Source organism: Staurois parvus, unplaced genomic scaffold, assembly GCF_062004578.1.
Source record: "Staurois parvus isolate SC_StPar_1 unplaced genomic scaffold, SC_StPar_1.0 ptg001307l, whole genome shotgun sequence".
In the NCBI taxonomy this organism is placed as follows: domain Eukaryota; kingdom Metazoa; phylum Chordata; class Amphibia; order Anura; family Ranidae; genus Staurois; species Staurois parvus.
In genome coordinates this window covers 54,372-77,934 of record NW_028319103.1, presented here as the reverse complement: position 1 = coordinate 77,934, position 23,563 = coordinate 54,372, and the positions used below count along the sequence as shown (strand labels likewise).

Here is a 23,563-nt window from a genome sequence, read left to right as displayed (position 1 = left end):
AGAGGAATCAGGACCTCCTTCCTCCTGCCGGTGACCCCTCTAGTGATAGGATCTACATAGAGGAATCGGGACCTCCTTCCTCCTGCCGGTGACCCCTCTAGTGACAGGATCTATATAGAGGAATCAGGACATCCTTCCTCCTGCCAGTGACCCCTCTAGTGATAGGATCTATATAGAGGAATCAGGACCTCCTTCCTCCTGCCGGGGACCCCTCTAGTGATAGGATCTATATAGAGGAATCGGGACCTCCTTCCTCCAGCCGGTGACCCCTCTAGTGATAGGATCTATATAGAGGAATCGGGACCTCCTTCCTCCCGCCGGTGACCCCTCTAGTGATAGGATCTATATAGAGGAATCGGGACCTCCTTCCTCCTGCCGGTGACCCCTCTAGTGATAGGATCTATATAGAGGAATCGGGACCTCCTTCCTCCCGCCGGTGACCCCTCTAGTGATAGATCTATATAGAGGAATCAGGACCTTCTTCCTCCCGCCGGGGACCCCTCTAGTGATAGGATCTATATAGAGGAATCAGGACCTCCTTCCTCCTGCCGGTGACCCCTCTAGTGATAGGATCTATATAGAGGAATCAGGACCTCCTTCCTCCTGCCGGTGACCCCTCTAGTGATATAAATATCTATATAGAGGAATCAGGACCTCCTTCCTCCTGCCGGTGACCCCTCTAGTGATAGGATCTATATAGAGGAATCAGGACCTCCTTCCTCCTGCCGGTGACCCTTCTAGTGATAGGATCTATATAGAGGAATCAGGACCTCCTTCCTCCCGCCGGTGACCCCTCTAGTAATAGGATCTATATAGAGGAATCAGGACCTCCTTCCTCCTGCCGGTGACCCCTCTAGTGATAGGATCTATATAGAGGAATCAGGACCTCCTTCCTCCAGCCGGTGACCCCTCTAGTGATAGGATCTATATAGAGGAATCAGGACCTCAGGAATCAGGTTCCAGATTGTCACTCCTACACTCGTTCTCCAGTATTACTTGGTGTCGGCGGGTGTCAGTGGGTGTCGGCGGGTGTCAGCTGGTGACCTCCACAGTGGCAGGAGGTTCCTGGAGAAGCTGGAGGATGGAAACACTAATCCACATAACCAGAGGTGTGTTTGGTCCAGGGATGAGCAGACATTTGTTGTCATAGAGTTGACTGGTGCTCTGCAGACCAATGACGATGGTTGTCATAGAGATGAGTGGCGCTTTGCAGACCAATGACGATGGTTGTCATAGAGATAAGTGGCGCTCTGCAGACCAATGACGATGGTTGTCATAGAGATAAGTGGCACTTGTCGAAGTTGCAATTTGGATGTGGGATGAAAATCTCCGATATTCTTGGAAGAACGGAACTAAAGCAAACCTCTGCCGTCTGACAACTCGCAATCCTGGATTTCACTTCACTGTCTGTCCTGCAGACAATAGTTGTCAGGAAAAGTAGAGAGGCGGGACCTCCTCAGCGGGGACACGGGGCCCCATTCACAGGGAGGTGAAACCTCTAGTGATAGGATCTATATAGAGGAATCAGGACCTCCTTCCTCCTGCCGGTGACCCCTCTAGTGATAGGATCTATATAGAGGAATCGGGACCTCCTTCCTCCTGCCGGTGACCCCTCTAGTGATAGGATCTATATAGAGGAATCGGGACCTCCTTCCTCCTGCCGGTGACCCCTCTAGTGATAGGATCTATATAGAGGGATCGGGACCTCCTTCCTCCTGCCGGTGACCCCTCTAGTGATAGGATCTATATAGAGGAATCGGGACCTCCTTCCTCCCGCCGGTGACCCCTCTAGTGATAGGATCTATATAGAGGAATCAGGACCTCCTTCCTCCCGCCGGTGACCCCTCTAGTGATAGGATCTATATAGAGGAATCAGGACCTCCTTCCTCCTGCCGGTGACCCCTCTAGTGGTAGGATCTAAACAGAGGAATCAGGACCTCCTTCCTCCTGCCGGTGACCCCTCTAGTGATAGGATCTACATAGAGGAATCGGGACCTCCTTCCTCCTGCCGGTGACCCCTCTAGTGATAGGATCTATATAGAGGAATCAGGACATCCTTCCTCCTGCCAGTGACCCCTCTAGTGATAGGATCTATATAGAGGAATCAGGACCTCCTTCCTCCTGCCGGGGACCCCTCTAGTGATAGGATCTATATAGAGGAATCGGGACCTCCTTCCTCCAGCCGGTGACCCCTCTAGTGATAGGATCTATATAGAGGAATCGGGACCTCCTTCCTCCCGCCGGTGACCCCTCTAGTGATAGGATCTATATAGAGGAATCGGGACCTCCTTCCTCCTGCCGGTGACCCCTCTAGTGATAGGATCTATATAGAGGAATCGGGACCTCCTTCCTCCCGCCGGTGACCCCTCTAGTGATAGATCTATATAGAGGAATCAGGACCTTCTTCCTCCCGCCGGGGACCCCTCTAGTGATAGGATCTATATAGAGGAATCAGGACCTCCTTCCTCCTGCCTGTGACCCCTCTAGTGATAGGATCTATATAGAGGAATCAGGACCTCCTTCCTCCTGCCGGTGACCCCTCTAGTGATATAAATATCTATATAGAGGAATCAGGACCTCCTTCCTCCTGCCGGTGACCCCTCTAGTGATAGGATCTATATAGAGGAATCAGGACCTCCTTCCTCCTGCCGGTGACCCTTCTAGTGATAGGATCTATATAGAGGAATCAGGACCTCCTTCCTCCTGCCGGTGACCCCTCTAGTGATAGGATCTATATAGAGGAATCAGGACCTCCTTCCTCCCGCCGGTGACCCCTCTAGTGATAGGATCTATATAGAGGAATCGGGACCTCCTTCCTCCCGCCGGTGACCACTCTAGTGATAGGATCTATATAGAGGAATCAGGACCTCCTTCCTCCTGCCAGTGACCCCTCTAGTGATAGGATCTATATAGAGGAATCGGGACCTCCTTCCTCCTGCCGGTGACCCCTCTAGTGATAGGATCTATATAGAGGAATCAGGACCTCCTTCCTCCTGCCGGTGACCCCCTCTAGTGATATAAGATCTATATAGAGGAATCGGGACCTCCTTCCTCCAGCCGGTGACCCCTCTAGTGATAGGATCTATATAGAGGAATCGGGACCTCCTTCCTCCCGCCGGTGACCCCTCTAGTGATAGGATCTATATAGAGGAATCGGGACCTCCTTCCTCCTGCCGGTGACCCCTCTAGTGATAGGATCTATATAGAGGAATCGGGACCTCCTTCCTCCCGCCGGTGACCCCTCTAGTGATAGATCTATATAGAGGAATAAGGACCTTCTTCCTCCTGCCGGGGACCCCTCTAGTGATAGGATCTATATAGAGGAATCAGGACCTCCTTCCTCCTGCCGGTGACCCCTCTAGTGATAGGATCTATATAGAGGAATCAGGACCTCCTTCCTCCTGCCGGTGACCCCTCTAGTGATATAAATATCTATATAGAGGAATCAGGACCTCCTTCCTCCTGCCGGTGACCCCTCTAGTGATAGGATCTATATAGAGGAATCAGGACCTCCTTCCTCCTGCCGGTGACCCTTCTAGTGATAGGATCTATATAGAGGAATCAGGACCTCCTTCCTCCTGCCGGTGACCCCTCTAGTGATAGGATCTATATAGAGGAATCAGGACCTCCTTCCTCCCGCCGGTGACCCCTCTAGTGATAGGATCTATATAGAGGAATCGGGACCTCCTTCCTCCCGCCGGTGACCACTCTAGTGATAGGATCTATGTAGAGGAATCGGGACCTCCTTCCTCCCGCCGGTGACCCCTCTAGTGATAGGATCTATGTAGAGGAATCGGGACCTCCTTCCTCCCGCCGGTGACCCCTCTAGTGATAGGATCTATATAGAGGAATCAGGACCTCCTTCCTCCTGCCGGTTAACCCTCTAGCGATATAAAGATCTATATAGAAGACTCAGGACCTCCTTCCTCCCGCCGGGGACCCCTCTAGTGATAGATCTATATAGAGGAATCAGGACCTCCTTCCTCCCGCCGGGGACCCCTCTAGTGATAGATCTATATAGAGGAATCGGGACCTCCTTCCTCCTGCCGGTGACCCCTCTAGTGACAGGATCTATATAGAGGAATCAGGACCTCTGTCCTCCCGCCGGTGACCCCTCTAGTGATAGGATCTATGTAGAGGAATCGGGACCTCCTTCCTCCTGCCGGTGACCCCTCTAGTGATAGATCTATATAGAGGAATCAGGACCTCCTTCCTCCTGCCGGTGACCCCTCTAGTGATAGGATCTATATAGAGGAATCAGGACCTCCTTCCTCCTGCCGGTGACCCCTCTAGTGATAGATCTATATAGAGGAATCAGGACCTCCTTCCTCCCGCCGGTGACCCCTCTAGTGATAGATCTATATAGAGGAATCAGGACCTCCTTCCTCCTGCCGGGGACCCCTCTAGTGATAGGATCTATATAGAGGAATCAGGACCTCCTTCCTCCTGTCGGGGACCCCTCTAGTGATAGGATCTATATAGAGGAATCGGGACCTCCTTCCTCCTGCCGGTGACCACTCCAGTGATAGGATCTATATAGAGGAATCAGGACCTCCTTCCTCCTGCCGGTGACCCCTCTAGTGATAGATCTATATAGAGGAATCAGGACCTCCTTCCTCCTGCCGGTGACCCCTCTAGTGATAGGACCTATATAGAAGAATCAGGACCTCCTTCCTCCTGCCGGTGACCCCTCTAGTGATAGATCTATATAGAAGAATCAGGACCTCCTTCCTCCTGCCGGTGACCCCTCTAGTGATAGATCTATATAGAGGAATCGGGACCTCCTTCCTCCTGCCGGTGACCCCTCTAGTGATATAAAGATCTATATAGAGGAATCAGGACCTCCTTCCTCCTGCCGGTGACCCCTCTAGTGATAGATCTATATAGAGGAATCAGGACCTCCTTCCTCCTGTCGGGGACCCCTCTAGTGATAGGATCTATATAGAGGAATCGGGACCTCCTTCCTCCTGCCGGTGACCCCTCTAGTGATAGGATCTATATAGAGGAATCGGGACCTCCTTCCTCCCGCCGTTGACCCCTCTAGTGATAGGATCTATATAGAGGAATCGGGACCTCCTTCCTCCCGCCGGTGACCCCTCTAGTGATAGGATCTATGTAGAGGAATCGGGACCTCCTTCCTCCCGCCGGTGACCCCTCTAGTGATAGGATCTATATAGAGGAATCAGGACCTCCTTCCTCCTGCCGGTGACCCCTCTAGTGATAGATCTATATAGAGGAATCGGGACCTCCTTCCTCCTGCCGGTGACCCCTCTAGTGATAGGATCTATGTAGAGGAATCGGGACCTCCTTCCTCCTGCCGGTGACCCCTCTAGTGATAGGATCTATGTAGAGGAATCGGGACCTCCTTCCTCCCGCCGGTGACCCCTCTAGTGATAGGATCTATGTAGAGGAATCGGGACCTCCTTCCTCCCGCCGGTGACCCCTCTAGTGATAGGATCTATATAGAGGAATCGGGACCTCCTTCCTCCTGCCGGTGACCCCTCTAGTGATAGGATCTATATAGAAGAATCAGGACCTCCTTCCTCCTGCCGGTGACCCCTCTAGTGATAGATCTATATAGAGGAATCAGGACCTCCTTCCTCCTGCCGGTGACCCCTCTAGTGATATAAAGATCTATATAGAGGAATCAGGACCTCCTTCCTCCTGCCGGTGACCCCTCTAGTGATAGGATCTATAAAGAGGAATCAGGACCTCCTTCCTCCCGCCGGTGACCCCTCTAGTGATAGATCTATATAGAGGAATCGGGACCTCCTTCCTCCTGCCGGTGACCCCTCTAGTGATATAAAGATCTATATAGAGGAATCAGGACCTCCTTCCTCCTGCCGGTGACCCCTCTAGTGATAGGATCTATAAAGAGGAATCAGGACCTCCTTCCTCCCGCCGGTGACCCCTCTAGTGATAGGATCTATATAGAGGAATCGGGACCTCCTTCCTCCCGCCGGTGACCCCTCTAGTGATAAAATCTATATAGAGGAATCGGGACCTCCTTCCTCCTGCCAGTGACCCCTCTAGTGATATAAAGATCTATATAGAGGAATCAGGACCTCCTTCCTCCTTTCTTAAAGGGCCAGTGTAGTCATTTCTTCTCTTGGGATACAACCCTCTACCCTGTTCTCCACTTAAACCTGGACACGCCAACGCAGGAAGTTTGGACCCCGGCGATTCACAATACCCTGGCCAGTGGGAGGGGTTTTGGAGAGGCTGAAGGACTTTTGAGCTTCCAGTTCTGCCCCTTTAGTTAGGACCTCCCTAAATTCAGGGTTTATGTGTGAAGGTGTCCTCTCATTTGTTGTGGCGTTGTACAAAATGATCGTTTGTTATTGTTTAATGATCTGTGGGGACTACTTCTCAAAATAAAACCTCCTTCTTGGTGTTTCAGAGGGTGTGGAATTGTCGGAAGGGTCGTTGCCATCCGGAATCAGGGACCTGTCCATCAGCGGCTCCTTCGGGGGTAAGGGCCACATCCCCATCACAGAGTCTCCTCTTCCCATCAGAGCCCTACCTTACTCCCGCAGCATGGCGTAGGGCAGGAGGCAGAGCAGGTCCATTCAGAGGAGTCTTCTTCTGAATACTGCACCTGCCCTGGATCATTGCCACAGTGTAGGATTGCCCCATCCTGGTCCTAGAGCTTTATCAGTTGTTATGGTGCTGGAGGCTGGCCCTGCCCGTGTTTGCGGCACCCCAAAGGAACCCAAATGGCACCCCAGTTGAGGAACTCTAGTGTAGGGAATACTTTAGTCGCGAGCCTACCCTTAGGTTCTGGGGAATGAGACCCTCTCTGTGAGTAGTGCCGATCGCGGTGTGGCCTGCAAGGTTAGGTTGGTTTTGGTGCCAGGAGTTGGCTTCTTGGCGGTTTGCCGGATGGTCCCCAGTCTATGGATCCTATTGTTTGGGGTACAGACTGAGAGGGATGGAGCCAGAGAGACATTGCACACAGAGCGAAGTTACTGACACATTTAGACGCAAGAATGGCGCTGTGGGGGAGGGGCCCAGCTGTTTGTATTAAGAAAGCAGATTTGTCGGAATTACTCACCAGATGGTTGAAGGGCATCGGTGCTGGAATTGGGCTCGGTTACTACCCCGCCTAGAAACAGAAAAATCAAAGTGTCATTGTGTGCAGAAAAGATTCATGAAATCACAGAAATGTGACGTCACTCTATAGGAGGAGTCATTATTACAATGTATAGAGATGTACGGACAGAGACGTGACGTCACTCTATAGGAGGAGTAATTATTACAATGTATATAGATGTACGGACGGAGACGTGACGTCACTCTGTAGGAGGAGTCATTATTACAATGTATATAGATGTATGGACGGAGACGTGACGTCACTCTGTAGGAGGAGTCATTATTACAATGTATAGAGATGTACGGACAGAGACGTGACGTCACTCTATAGGAGGAGTCATTATTACAATGTATACAGATGTACGGACGGAGACGTGACGTCACTCTATAGGAGGAGTCATTATTACAATGTATAGAGATGTACGGACAACGATGTGACGTCACTCTATAGGAGGAGTCATTATTACAATGTATACAGATGTACGGACGGAGACGTGACGTCACTCTATAGGAGGAGTCATTATTACAATGTGTAGAGATGTATGGACGGAGATTTGACGTCACTCTATAGGAGGAGTCATTATTACAATGTATAGAGATGTACGGACAACGATGTGACATCACTCAATAGGAGGAGTCATTATTACAATGTATAGAGATGTACGGACAGAGACGTGACGTCACTCTATAGGAGGAGTCATTATTACAATGTATACAGATGTACGGACAGAAATGTGACGTCACTCTATAGGAGGAGTCATTATTACAATGTATAGAGATGTACGGACGAAGACGTGACGTCACTCTATAGGAGGAGTCATTATTACAATGTATAGAGATGTATGGACGGAGACGTGACGTCACTCTGTAGGAGGAGTCATTATTACAATGTATAGAGATGTACGGACGGAGACGTGACGTCACTCTGTAGGAGGAGTCATTATTACAATGTATATAGATGTACGGACGGAGACGTGACGTCACTCTATAGGAGGAGTCATTATTACAATGTATAGAGATGTACGGACGGAGACGTGACGTCACTCTATAGGAGGAGTCATTATTACAATGTATAGAGATGTACGGACGGAGACGTGACGTCACTCTGTAGGAGGAGTCATTATTACAATGTATAGAGATGTACGGACGGAGACGTGACGTCACTCTGTAGGAGGAGTCATTATTACAATGTATAGAGATGTACGGACGGAGACGTGACGTCACTCTGTAGGAGGAGTCATTATTACAATGTATAGAGATGTAAGGACGGAGACGTGACGTCACTCTGTAGGAGGAGTCATTATTACAATGTATAGAGATGTAAGGACGGAGACGTGACGTCACTCTGTAGGAGGAGTCATTATTACAATGTATAGAGATGTAAGGACGGAGACGTGACGTCACTCTATAGGAGGAGTCATTATTACAATGTATAGAGATGTACGGACGGAGACGTGACGTCACTCTATAGGAGGAGTCATTATTACAATGTATAGTGATGTACGGACGGAGACGTGACGTCACTCTATAGGAGGAGTCATTATTACAATGTATAGAGATGTACGGACGGAGACGTGACGTCACTCTATAGGAGGAGTCATTATTACAATGTATACAGCTGTACGGACGGAGACGTGACGTCACTCTATAGGAGGAGTCATTATTACAATGTATAGAGATGTACGGACGGAGACGTGACATCACTCTATAGGAGGAGTCATTATTACAATGTATAGAGATGTACGGACGGAGACGTGACGTCACTCTATAGGAGGAGTCATTATTACAATGTATAGAGATGTACGGACGGAGACGTGACGTCACTCTATAGGAGGAGTCATTATTACAATGTATAGAGATGTATGGACGGAGATGTGACGTCACTCTATAGGAGGAGTCATTATTACAATGTATACAGATGTACGGACACAGACGTGACGTCACTCTATAGGAGGAGTCATTATTACAATGTATAGAGATGTACGGACAACGATGTGACATCACTCTATAGGAGGAGTCATTATTACAATGTATAGAGATGTACGGACGGAGACGTGACGTCACTCTATAGGAGGAGTCATTATTACAATGTATACAGATGTACGGACAGAAATGTGACGTCACTCTATAGGAGGAGTCATTATTACAATGTATAGAGATGTATGGATGGAGACGTGACGTCAATCTATAGGAGGAGTCATTATTACAATGTATAGAGATGTACGGACGGAGACGTGACGTCACTCTATAGGAGGAGTCATTATTACAATGGACAGACATGTATGGACAGAAACATGACGTCACTCTATAGGAGGAGTCATTATTACAATGTATAGTGATGTACAAACAGAGACGTGATGTCACTCTATAGGAGGAGTCATTATTACAATGTATAGAGATGTACAGACGGAGACGTGACGTCACTCTATAGGAGGAGTCATTATTACAATGTATAGTGATGTACGGACAACGATGTGACGTCACTCTATAGGAGGAGTCATTATTACAATGTATAGTGATGTACGGACGGAGACGTGACATCACTCTATAGGAGGAGTCATTATTACAATGTATAGAGATGTAAGGACGGAGACGTGACGTCACTCTGTAGGAGGAGTCATTATTACAATGTATAGAGATGTATGGACGGAGACGTGACGTCACTCTATAGGAGGAGTCATTATTACAATGTATACAGATGTACGGACAGAAATGTGACGTCACTCTATAGGAGGAGTCATTATTACAATGTATAGAGATGTATGGATGGAGACGTGACGTCAATCTATAGGAGGAGTCATTATTACAATGTATAGAGATGTACGGACGGAGACGTGACGTCACTCTATAGGAGGAGTCATTATTACAATGGACAGACATGTATGGACAGAAACGTGACGTCACTCTATAGGAGGAGTCATTATTACAATGTATAGTGATGTACAAACAGAGACGTGATGTCACTCTATAGGAGGAGTCATTATTACAATGTATAGAGATGTACAGACGGAGACGTGACGTCACTCTATAGGAGGAGTCATTATTACAATGTATAGAGATGTACAGACGGAGACGTGACGTCACTCTATAGGAGGAGTCATTATTACAATGTATAGTGATGTACGGACAACGATGTGACGTCACTCTATAGGAGGAGTCATTATTACAATGTATAGTGATGTACGGACGGAGACGTGACATCACTCTATAGGAGGAGTCATTATTACAATGTATAGAGATGTATGGACGGAGATGTGACGTCACTCTATAGAAGGAGTCATTATTACAATGTATACAGATGTATGGATGGAGACGTGACGTCAATCTATAGGAGGAGTCATTATTACAATGTATAGAGATGTACGGACGGAGACGTGACGTCACTCTATAGGAGGAGTCATTATTACAATGTATAGTGATGTACGGACAACGATGTGACGTCACTCTGTAGGAGGAGTCATTATTACAATGTATAGAGATGTACGGACGGAGACGTGATGTCACTCTATAGGAGGAGTCATTATTACAATGTATAGAGATGTATGGATGGAGACGTGACGTCAATCTATAGGAGGAGTCATTATTACAATGGACAGACATGTATGGACAGAAACGTGACGTCACTCTATAGGAGGAGTCATTATTACAATGTATAGTGATGTACAAACAGAGACGTGATGTCACTCTATAGGAGGAGTCATTATTACAATGTATAGAGATGTACGGACGGAGACGTGACGTCACTCTATAGGAGGAGTCATTATTACAATGGACAGACATGTATGGACAGAAACGTGACGTCACTCTATAGGAGGAGTCATTATTACAATGTATAGTGATGTACAAACAGAGACGTGATGTCACTCTATAGGAGGAGTCATTATTACAATGTATAGAGATGTACAGACGGAGACGTGACGTCACTCTATAGGAGGAGTCATTATTACAATGTATAGAGATGTACAGACGGAGACGTGACGTCACTCTATAGGAGGAGTCATTATTACAATGTATAGTGATGTACGGACAACGATGTGACGTCACTCTATAGGAGGAGTCATTATTACAATGTATAGTGATGTACGGACGGAGACGTGACATCACTCTATAGGAGGAGTCATTATTACAATGTATAGAGATGTATGGACGGAGATGTGACGTCACTCTATAGAAGGAGTCATTATTACAATGTATAGTGATGTACGGACGGAGACGTGACATCACTCTATAGGAGGAGTCATTATTACAATGTATACAGATGTATGGATGGAGACGTGACGTCAATCTATAGGAGGAGTCATTATTACAATGTATAGTGATGTACGGACAACGACGTGATGTCACTCTATAGGAGGAGTCATTATTACAATGTATAGTGATGTACGGACAACAATGTGACGTCACTCTGTAGGAGGAGTCATTATTACAATGTATAGAGATGTACGGACGGAGACGTGATGTCACTCTATAGGAGGAGTCATTATTACAATGTATAGTGATGTACAGACGGAGACGTGACGTCACTCTATAGGAGGAGTCATTATTACAATGTATAGTGATGTACGGACAACGATGTGACGTCACTCTATAGGAGGAGTCATTATTACAATGTATAGTGATGTACGGACAGAGACGTGACCAGGGGCGGACTGACCATTTGGAAACTCGGCACTGCCCAAGGGCCCGGGGTCAGTAGGGGGCCCCATGAGATGCCCCGGTACCTTTTTCATAGGATTTTTTTAGTTTGGGCAAGGACACAGGGGCCCCATGATCCCCTATTGCCCGGGGGCCCCATGAGTTGTCAGTCCGCCCCTGGACGTGACGTCACTCTATAGGAGGAGTCATTATTACAATGTATATACAGTGTCTATGCATCTTCCTATAGAAGATGATGGAACGTACATGGGGACTGGTTGGAATGTACATGGGGACTGGTTGGAGTGTACATGGGGACTGGTTGGAAAGTACATGGGGACTGGTTGGAAAGTACATGGGGACTGGTTGGAATGTACATGGGGACTGGTTGGAAAGTACATGGGGACTGGTTGGAATGTACATGGGGACTGGTTGGAAAGTACATGGGGACTGGTTGGAATGTACATGGGGACTGGTTGGAATGTACATGGGGACTGGTTGGAATGTACATGGGGACTGGTTGGAAAGTACATGGGGACTGGTTGGAATGTACATGGGGACTGGTTGGAATGTACATGGGGACTGGTTGGAATGTACATGGGGACTGGTTGGAAAGTACATGGGGACTGGTTGGAGTGTACATGGGGACTGGTTGGAAAGTACATGGGGACTGGTTGGAACATACACAGGGAGTGATTAGAGCTTACATGGGGACTAGTTGGAACAGGGGTGGACTGGCAACTCATGGGGCCCCCAGGCAATAGGGGATCATGGGGCCCCTGTGTCCTTGCCCAAACTCAAAAAGCCTATGAAAAAGGTACCAGGGGCATCTCACGGGGCCCCCTACTGACCCCGGGCCCTCGGGCAGTGCCTGAGTTTCCAAATGGTCAGTCCGCCCCTGGGTTGGAATGTACATGGGAACTTGTTGGAATGTACATGGGGACTGGTTGGAATGTATATGGGGACTGGTTGGAACGTACAGTTGTGTTGAAAATACTAGCCATCAGACATCACTAACGGGATCAATCTCTGTTTTTGGTGGAAATGATATTTCTACATGGCAGATAATTTCCTAGCAGGTGTAGTAGAGTCATAGAAATCCAACAGACCCAACAGTCATGACATGCATGCTGCTGATTCTGTGTCATTGAATCACTCATTGAGGGGCGTGTTCACAATAATAGCCGTGTGGAGTTCTATTAGTGACGTCATTCATTCTTTGATAAACAGGTGGCAATTATTGCCCTTATTTAAGGAAGGAAGGCAGCAAATGTTGGACATGCTGGTTACAGTGCATTTCTCTCTGAAATTCTGAGGAAAATGGGTCGTTCCAGACATTGTTCAGAAGAACAGCGTACCTCGATTAAAAAGTTGATTGGAGGGGAAAACATATAAAGAAGTGCAGAAAATGATCGGCTGCTCAGCTAAAATGATGGCAAATGCTTTAAAATGGCAACCAAAACCTGAAAGACGCGGAAGAAAGCGAAAAACTACCATTGGAATGGATAGAAGAATAGCCAACATGGGGCGGACTCAGCCAACAATCAGCTCCAGGAAGATGAAAGAAGGTGTGACGTTCCCTGTGAGGACTCAGCCAACAATCAGCTCCAGGAAGATGAAAGAAGGTGTGACGTTCCCTGTGAGGACTGTTACAATTAGAAGACGCCGATGTGAAGCCAAGCTATCTGCAAGAAGTCCCCGCAAAGTCCCACTGTTGGGAAAAAGACGTGTGCTGAAGAGGTTACAATCTGTCAAAGAGCACATTGACCGGCCTAAAGAGAAATGGGGCAACATTTTGTGGACTGATGGAAGTAAGATTGTTCTTTTTGGGTCTAGTGGGCGGAGACAGTTTGTCAGACGACCCCCAAACACTGAATTCAAGCCACAGTACACTGTGAAGACCGTGAAGCATGGTGGTGCAAGCATCATGATATGGGGATGTTTCTCATACTGCGGTGTTGGGCCTATTTATCGCATACCAGGGATCATGGATCAGTTTGAATCCATCAGAATACTTGAAGAGGTCATGCTGCCTTATGCTGAAGAGGAAATGCCCTTGAAATGGGGGTTCCAACAAGACAACGACCCCAAACACACCAGTAAACGTGCAACATCTTGGTTCCAGACCAACAAGATGGACGTTATGGAGTGGCCAGCCCAATCCCCGGATCTTCATCCATTAGAAAACTTGTGGGGTGACATCAAAAATGCCGTTTCTGATGCAAAACCAAGAAATAGAGAAGAAGTGTGGAATGTGGTCCAATCATCCTGGGCTGGAATACCTGATCACAGGGGCCAGAAGTTGGGGGACTCCATGCAACACAGATGTACAGCAGTTCTCAGAAACAGTGCGACTACAACCAAATATTCATGAAGTCATTCAAAGGAAAGCAAAATCTTCAAACATTTCTCAGTTTATATAGTGAATGTTGGAGTTTGTAAAGAAGAATACAAACACGGCCATTTTTTTGAACCGTCTAATATTCACTTTTCTTCCATTTTTTTAGAGGAACGACACAAATTTGATGTATTTTTCTTCATGTTGTGATTTGGAATAGAATGTGTCGTGTTCCCAATGCATTTGTGTGGATGGAAATAAAAGGATTAGAAGGATTTGCAGCTTTACTCACTTTTATCATCACACGGATATTATTCTGAACACAACTGCACACGGGGACTGGTTGGAACGTATACGGGGACTGGTTGGAACGTATACGGGGACTGGTTGGTACTTACACGGGGACTGGTTGGAACGTACACGGGGACTGGTTGGAACGTATACGGGGACTGGTTGGTACTTACACGGGGACTGGTTGGAACGTATACGGGGACTGGTTGGTACTTACACGGGGACTGGTTGGAACGTATACGGGGACTGGTTGGAACGTACACGGGGACTGGTTGGTACTTACACGGGGACTGGTTGGAACGTACACGGGGACTGGTTGGAATGTACACGGGGACTGGTTGGAACGTACACAGGGACTGGTTGGAACGTACACGGGGACTGGTTGGAACGTACACGGGGACTGGTTGGAACGTACATGGGGACTGGTTGAAACGTACACGGGGACTGGTTGGAATGTACACAAGGACTGGTTGGAACGTACACAAGGACTAATTAGAGCTTACACAGGGACTGGCTGCACAGAGGCAGAATTAGTCCCGGATTGTCACAACGTAGCAGTAGACGTAGCGCTGTCCCTGGGTGAAGATGACACAATGGCCTCCTGGAAGTTGTCAGACTGACTTATGTCACCTAATACCGCAGGCTGAACACGGAGACAGACATGTATGTGGAGAACACGCTTCTACCAGAAAAGGGAAGTGAGAGGTGCGAGGATGAACTGAAAATAGTCCCAGTCAGTAAACACCAGCTTGTGAGAGTGGAGCCATGTGTGGCGGGGTGGGGGCCCTGTGATGGTGGGGGCCCTGTGATGGTGGGGGCCCTGCGATGGTGGGGGCTCTGCGATGATGGGGGTGGGGGCCCTGTGATGGTGGGGGCCCTGTGATGGTGGGGGCCCTGCGATGATGGGGGTGGGGGCCCTGCGATGGTGGCGGCTCTGCAATGGTGGGGGCCCTGCGATGGTGGGGGTGGGGTCTCTGCGATGGTGGGGGGCCTGCGATGATGGGGGTGGGGGACCTGCGATGGTCGGGGCTCTGCGATAATGGGGGTTGGGGGACCTGCGATGGCGGGGGCCCTGCGATGGTGGGGGTGGGGCAGTCTGTTCTATAAATGAGGACATACAAAACTCGGTACATTACATGCTAGGAGACGTGGCGCGCTCCCGCCGGGGGTTTGACATGTCCATATTTGGTCAATGACATCACCCAGGAGACCCGCCCCTTTGCTGACCCTGCTGGACCTGTCAGTCAGGGGAAGGCGATGATCGGATCACATCAATCTAAATAAATCAACGCCGGACACGTGCAGAACCCGAACGTTTCATTACTTTTCGGAATTCCTTCCATTGATTCGTTTTCCAGTTTGATTCTAATTTTCCGAATTCGGTTGAATTTAATTCAATTCGACCAAATCAAAAAGTATCGAAACGGCATTCAAATGTATTCTATTCAAATTTCGGAAGATCGTATATTCTTTCTGTTTTATTTTATTCTTATCTATTCTATTCCTTTATTTTTTATTCTGTTTTATTCTATTCTGTTCTGGTTTACTCTATTCTATTCTTTTCAAAATTTTGAATTTCGAACGGTGGCTATATTCTATTCTATTCTATTCTGTTATTTTCTATTCTATTCTTTTCTATTCCATTCCTTTATTTTTAATTCTATTGTATTCTGTACTGTTTTACTATATTCTATTCTATTCTATTATTTTCTGTTCTAATCTATTCTATTCTTTTCTATTCTATTATTTTATTTTCTATTCTATTATTTTTTTTTACTCTCTTTTATTCTGTTTTATTCTATTCTCTTCTTTTGAAATTTGAATATCAGAAAACGGCTATATTCTATTCTATTCTATTATTTTCTATTCTATTCGTTTATTTTTTATTATTTTTTATTCTATTCTTTTATTTTATATTTTATTCTCTTCTGTTCTGTTTTACTCTATTCTTTTCTCTTTTAAATATGAATGTTTGGAGGCGGCTATATTCTATTCTATTCTTTTATATTCTATTATTTTATTTTATATTCTACCTTATTTTATTATTTTATTTTATATTCTACCCTGTTCAGTTTTATTCTGTTCTTTTCAAAATTTGAATATCAAACGGCGGCTATATTCTATTCTATTCTTTTATATTCTATTATTTTTTGTGCTTTTCTGTTGTTTTCTATTCCATTCCTTTATTTTCTATAACATTTTACTCTATTCTACTCATTTCTGTTTTTTTTTAAATTTTCTATTCTATCCCTTTATTTTCTATTCTATTCTTTTCAAAATGTAAATTTCTATTCTATTGTTTTATTTTCTATTCAATTCTATTCCTTTATTTTCAATTCTATTTAATTCTATTATTTTATTGAATATTGTATTCTATTCTATTCTATTCTGTTCTGTTTTACTCTTCTATTCTTTTCTATTGTTTTCTATTATTTTCTATTCTATTCCTTTATTTTTCTTTCTATTTTATTGTATTTCTGCTTTCGCATTCAATTCCACTTCATTCGGAATGTCAGACATAGCTACGTTCCCTTATTTCACATTTATATAAATTCATTTCTATTGTAATTCAGAAACATCCGAATCTCTGAGTAATGAAAAATTCATCCAAATGTTCGAATACGGAACGAAACGAACCGCACATGTCCAGGGGCGGACTGACCATTTGGAAACTCGGGCACTGCCCGAGGGCCCGGGGCCAGTAGGGGGCCCCATGAGTTGTCAGTCCGCCCCTGGACATGTCTGATCTACACCACCAGACAATGTGATTGATGATGGTGTTACATTGTGGGATACTTTTGGGGTCCTTATGTATTATACATGGAGATCATATCCCCCCCTTATGTATTATACATGGAGATCATATCCCCCCCTTATGTATTATACATGGAGATCATATCCCCCCTTATATATTATACATGGAGATCATATCCCCCCCCTTATGTATTATACATGGTGATCATATCCCCCTTATGTATTATACATGGAGATCATATCCCCCCCTTATGTATTATACATGGTGATCATATCCCCCCTTATGTATTATACATGGAGATCATATCCCCCTTATGTATTATACATGGTGATCATATCCCCCTTATGTATTATACATGGAGATCATATCCCCCTTATGTATTATACATGGAGATCATATCCCCCCCTTATGTATTATACATGGAGATCATATCCCCCCTTATGTATTATACATGGAGATCATATCCCCCTTATGTATTATACATGGAGATCATATCCCCCCTATGTATTATACATGGAGATCATATCCCCCCCTTATGTATTATACATGGAGATCATATCCCCCCTTATGTATTATACATGGTGATCATATCACCCCTTATGTATTATACATGGAGATCATATCCCTCCTTATGTATTATACATGGAGATCATATCCCCCCCTTATGTATTATACATGGAGATCATATCCCCCCTTATGTATTATACATGGAGATCATATCCCCCTTATATATTATACATGGAGATCATACCCCCCCTTATGTATTATACATGGAGATCATATCCCCCCTTATGTATTATACATGGAGATCATACCCCCCCTTATGTATTATACATGGAGATCATACCCCCCCCTTATGTATTATACATGGTGATCATATCCCCCCTTCTGTATTATACATGGAGATCATATCCCCCCTTATGAATTATACATGGAGATCATATCCCCCCTTATGTATTATACATGGAGATCATATCCCCCCCTTATGTATTATACATGAAGATCATATCCCCCCTTTATGTATTATACATAGAGATCATATCCCCCCTTATGTATTATACATGGAGATCATATCCCCCCTTATGTATTATACATGGAGATCATATCCCCCCTTTATGCATTATACATGGTGATCATATCCCCCCTTTATGTATTATACATAGAGATCATATCCCCCCTTATGTATTATACATGGAGATCATATCCCCCCTTATGCATTATACATGGAGATCATACCCCCCCTTATGTATTATACATGGAGATCATATCCCCCTTATGTATTATACATGGAGATCATATCCCCCCCTTATGTATTATACATGGTGATCATATCCCCCCTTATGTATTATACATGGAGATCATATCCCCCTTATGTATTATACATGGAGATCATATCCCCCCTTATGTATTACACATGGAGATCATATCCCCCCCTTATGTATTATACATGGAGATCATATCCCCCCTTATGTATTATACATGGTGATCATATCCCCCTTATGTATTATACATGGAGATCATATCCCCCCTTATGTATTATACATGGTGATCATATCCCCCTTATGTATTATACATGGAGATCATATCCCCCCCTTATGTATTATACATGGTGATCATATCCCCCTTATGTATTATACATGGAGATCATATCCCCCTTATGTATTATACATGGAGATCATATCCCCCCCTTATGTATTATACATGGTGATCATATCCCCCCTTATGTATTATACATGGAGATCATATCCCCCCTTATGTATTATACATGGAGATCATATCCCCCTTATGTATTATACATGGAGATCATATCCCCCCTATGTATTATACATGGAGATCATATCCCCCCCTTATGTATTATACATGGAGATCATATCCCCCCTTATGTATTATACATGGTGATCATATCACCCCTTATGTATTATACATGGAGATCATATCCCTCCTTATGTATTATACATGGAGATCATATCCCCCCTTATGTATTATACATGGAGATCATATCCCCCTTATATATTATACATGGAGATCATACCCCCCCTTATGTATTATACATGGAGATCATATCCCCCCTTATGTATTATACATGGAGATCATACCCCCCCTTATGTATTATACATGGAGATCATACCCCCCCCTTATGTATTATACATGGTGATCATATCCCCCCTTCTGTATTATACATGGAGATCATATCCCCCCTTATGAATTATACATGGAGATCATATCCCCCTTATGTATTATACATGGAGATCATATCCCCCCCTTATGTATTATACATGAAGATCATATCCCCCCTTTATGTATTATACATAGAGATCATATCCCCCCTTATGTATTATACATGGAGATCATATCCCCCCTTATGTATTATACATGGAGATCATATCCCCCCTTTATGCATTATACATGGTGATCATATCCCCCCTTTATGTATTATACATAGAGATCATATCCCCCCTTATGTATTATACATGGAGATCATATCCCCCCTTATGCATTATACATGGAGATCATATCCCCCCTTTATGTATTATACATAGAGATCATATCCCCCCTTTATGCATTATACATGGAGATCATATCCCCCCTTATGTATTATACATGGAGATCATATCCCCCTTATATATTATACATGGAGATCATATCCCCCCTTATGTATTATACATGGAGATCATATCCCCCCTTATGTATTATACATGGAGATCATATCCCCCCTTATGTATTATACATGGAGATCATACCCCCCTTATGTATTATACATGGTGATCATATCCCCCCTTCTGTATTATACATGGAAATCATATCCCCCCCTTATGTATTATACATAGAGATCATATCCCCCCTTATGTATTATACATGGAGATCATATCCCCCCTTATGTATTATACATGGAGATCATATCCCCCCTTATGTATTATACATGGAGATCATATCCCCCCTTATGTAATATACATGGAGATCATATCCCCCTTATGTAATATACATGGAGATCATATCCCCCCTTATGTATTATACATGGAGATCATATCCCCCCTTATGTATTATACATGGTGATCATATCCCTCCCTTATGTATTATACATGGTGATCATATCCCCCTTATGTATTATACATGGAGATCATATCCCCCCTTATGTATTATACATGGAGATCATATCCCCCTTATGTATTATACATGGTGATCATATCCCCCCTTATGTATTATACATGGTGATCATATCCCCCTTATGTATTATACATGGAGATCATACCCCCTTATGTATTATACATGGAGATCATATCCCCCCCTTATGTATTATACATGGAGATCATATCCCCCCTTATGTATTATACATGGAGATCATATCCCCCTTATATATTATACATGGAGATCATATCCCCCCTTATGTATTATACATGGAGATCATATCCCCCCCCCTTATGTATTACACATGGGGATCATATCCCCCCTTATGTATTATACATGGTGATCATATCCCCCCTTCTGTATTATACATGGAAATCATATCCCCCCCTTATGTATTATACATAGAGATCATATCCCCCCTTATGTATTATACATGGAGATCATATCCCCCCTTATGTATTATACATAGAGATCATATCCCCCCTTATGCATTATACATGGTGATCATATCCCCCCTTATGTATTATACATGGAGATCATATCCCCCTTATATATTATACATGGAGATCATATCCCCCCTTATGTATTATACATGGAGATCATATCCCCCCCTTATGTATTATACATGGAGATCATATCCCCCTTATGTATTATACATGGAGATCATATCCCCCTTATGTATTATACATGCTGATCATATCCCCCCTTATGTATTATACATGGAGATCATACCCCCCCTTATGTATTATACATGGAGATCATATCCCCCCCCCTTATGTATTATACATGGAGATCACATCCCCCTAATGTATTATACATGGAGATCATATCCCCCCTTATGTATTATACATGGAGATCATATCCCCCCTTATGTATTATACATGGAGATCATATCCCCCCTTATGTATTATACATGGAAATCATATCCCCCCCTTATGTATTATACATGGAGATCATATCCCCCCCTTATGTATTATACATGGTGATCATATCCCCCTTATGTATTATACATGGAGATCATATCCCCCCTTATGTATTATACATGGAGATCATATCCCCCCTTATGTATTATACATGGAGATCATATCCCGTCCTTATGTATTATACATGGTGATCATATCCCCCCTTATGTATTATACATGGAGATCATATCCCCCCCTTATGTATTATACATGGAGATCATATCCCCCCTTATGTATTATACATGGAGATCCTATCCCCCTTATGTATTATACATGGTGATCATATCCCCCCTTATGTATTATACATGGATATCATATGCCCCCTTATGTATTATACATGGTGATCATATCCCCTTTTATGTATTATACATGGAGATCATATCCCCCTTATGTATTATACATGGTGATCATATCCCCCCTTATGTATTATACATGGAGATCATATCCCCCCTTATGTATTATACATGGAGATCATATCCCCCTTATGTATTATACATGGATATCATATGCCCCCTTATGTATTATACATGGTGATCATATCCCCTTTTATGTATTATACATGGAGATCATATCCCCCTTATGTATTATACATGGTGATCATATCCCCCCTTATGTATTATACATGGTGATCACATCCCCCTTATGTATTATACATGGAGATCATATCCCCCTTATGTATTATACATGGAGATCATATCCCCCCTTATGTATAATACATGGAGATCATATCCCCCCTTATGTATTATACATGGAGATCATATCCCCCCTTATGTATTATACATGGAGATCATATCCCCCCTTATGTATTATACATGGAGATCATATCCCCCCCTTATGTATTATACATGGAGATCATATCCCCCCTTATGTATTATACATGGAGATCATATCCCCCCTTATGTATTATACATGGAGATCATATCCCCCCCTTATGTATTATACATGGAGATCATATCCCCCCTTATGTATTATACATGGAGATCATATCCCCCCCTTATGTATTATACATGGAGATCATATCCCCCCTTATGTATTATACATGGAAATCATATCCCCCCTTATGTATTATACATGGAGATCATATCCCCCCCTTATGTATTATACATGGAGATCATATCCCCCCTTATGTATTATACATGGAGATCATATCCCCCCCTTATGTATTATACATGGAGATCATATCCCCCCTTATGTATTATACATGGAGATCATATCCCCCCTTATGTATTATACATGGAGATCATATCCCCCCTTATGTATTATACATGGAGATCATATCCCCCTTATGTATTATACATGGAGATCATATCCCCCTTATGTATTATACATGGAGATCATATCCCCCCTTATGTATTATACATGGAGATCATATCCCCCTTATGTATTATACATGGAGATCATATCTCCCCTTATGTATTATACATGGAGATCATATCCCCCCTTATGTATTATACATGGAGATCATATCCCCCTTATGTATTATACATGGAGATCATATCCCCCCTTATGTATTATACATGGTGATCATATCCCCCCTTATGTATTATACATGGAGATTATATCCCCCCTAATGTATTATACATGGAGATCATATCCCCCCTTATGTATTATACATGGAGATTATATCCCCCCTAATGTATTATACATGGAGATCATATCCCCCCCTTATGTATTATACATGGAGATCATATCCCCCTTATGTATTATACATGGAGATCATATCCCCCCCACACCACACCTATCACCCCACACCCACCATACTTATTCCCATCCATACCCACACCTTTCCCAATTTCTTACCCCAGTGAAGCTGAAGACTGAGGATCAGGCTGAGGATTCTGAGGAGGGACATATCTGCGAGTGTCCTGGTCCTGTATCACAGTAGTCTGTCACCACATCCTGCACCTCTCTCTATACAGGGATAAAAATATCTCATGTAAATCTGTCCGATGACGAGGTGACAAAAAGGAAAACAATTACTGAAAATGACATGTCTAGAGGCGTCACCTGTGGTCTGCATAGAACAATGACCCCTCCATGTGTCCGTCACAGGAGGTCGCCCAGCTACCTGGGTCATAGAACCGACCATTAGAGAAGATGAAAGATGACGCTAAAGAAGTTTCTGCACTGAAGGAAAGTTATCGGGTTCAAGCAGCTGTATGCAGGTTTGTGCTCCTATGGGTGCGTCCAACGCTGGATCAGACGACATTGAGCTCAGTCCTCCTTCCTGTCCACAGAATACAGAACCGGGATTGTAAATTCTGTTGGTTGAGGAGCAACGACTTTACTAATGCTGAAAGGACATCAATAAAAATGCACAATTTCTTTATAGGACATGCCTGGGAGGTGCCCTGGCCCTGCCTG

At 44.3% G+C, this 23,563-nt stretch overlaps 1 protein-coding gene across 1 annotated transcript in view; it reads right to left on the bottom strand.

Moving 5' to 3' along the window:
• LOC149437133 (uncharacterized) overlaps positions 1-23,115 on the bottom strand; it is a 150,243-nt gene extending 127,128 nt beyond the window's left edge. Inside the window, exons 1-2 of the mRNA XM_089661090.1 lie at positions 23,000-23,115; positions 7,055-7,105 (exon numbers count right to left, since the gene is read on the bottom strand). Coding sequence (XP_089517216.1) covers positions 7,055-7,105; positions 23,000-23,051 — 103 coding nt within the window. The 5' untranslated portion in view covers positions 23,052-23,115. The remainder of the gene's footprint in view (positions 1-7,054; positions 7,106-22,999) is intronic.
• Between the last annotated feature and the right edge of the window lie 448 nt (positions 23,116-23,563).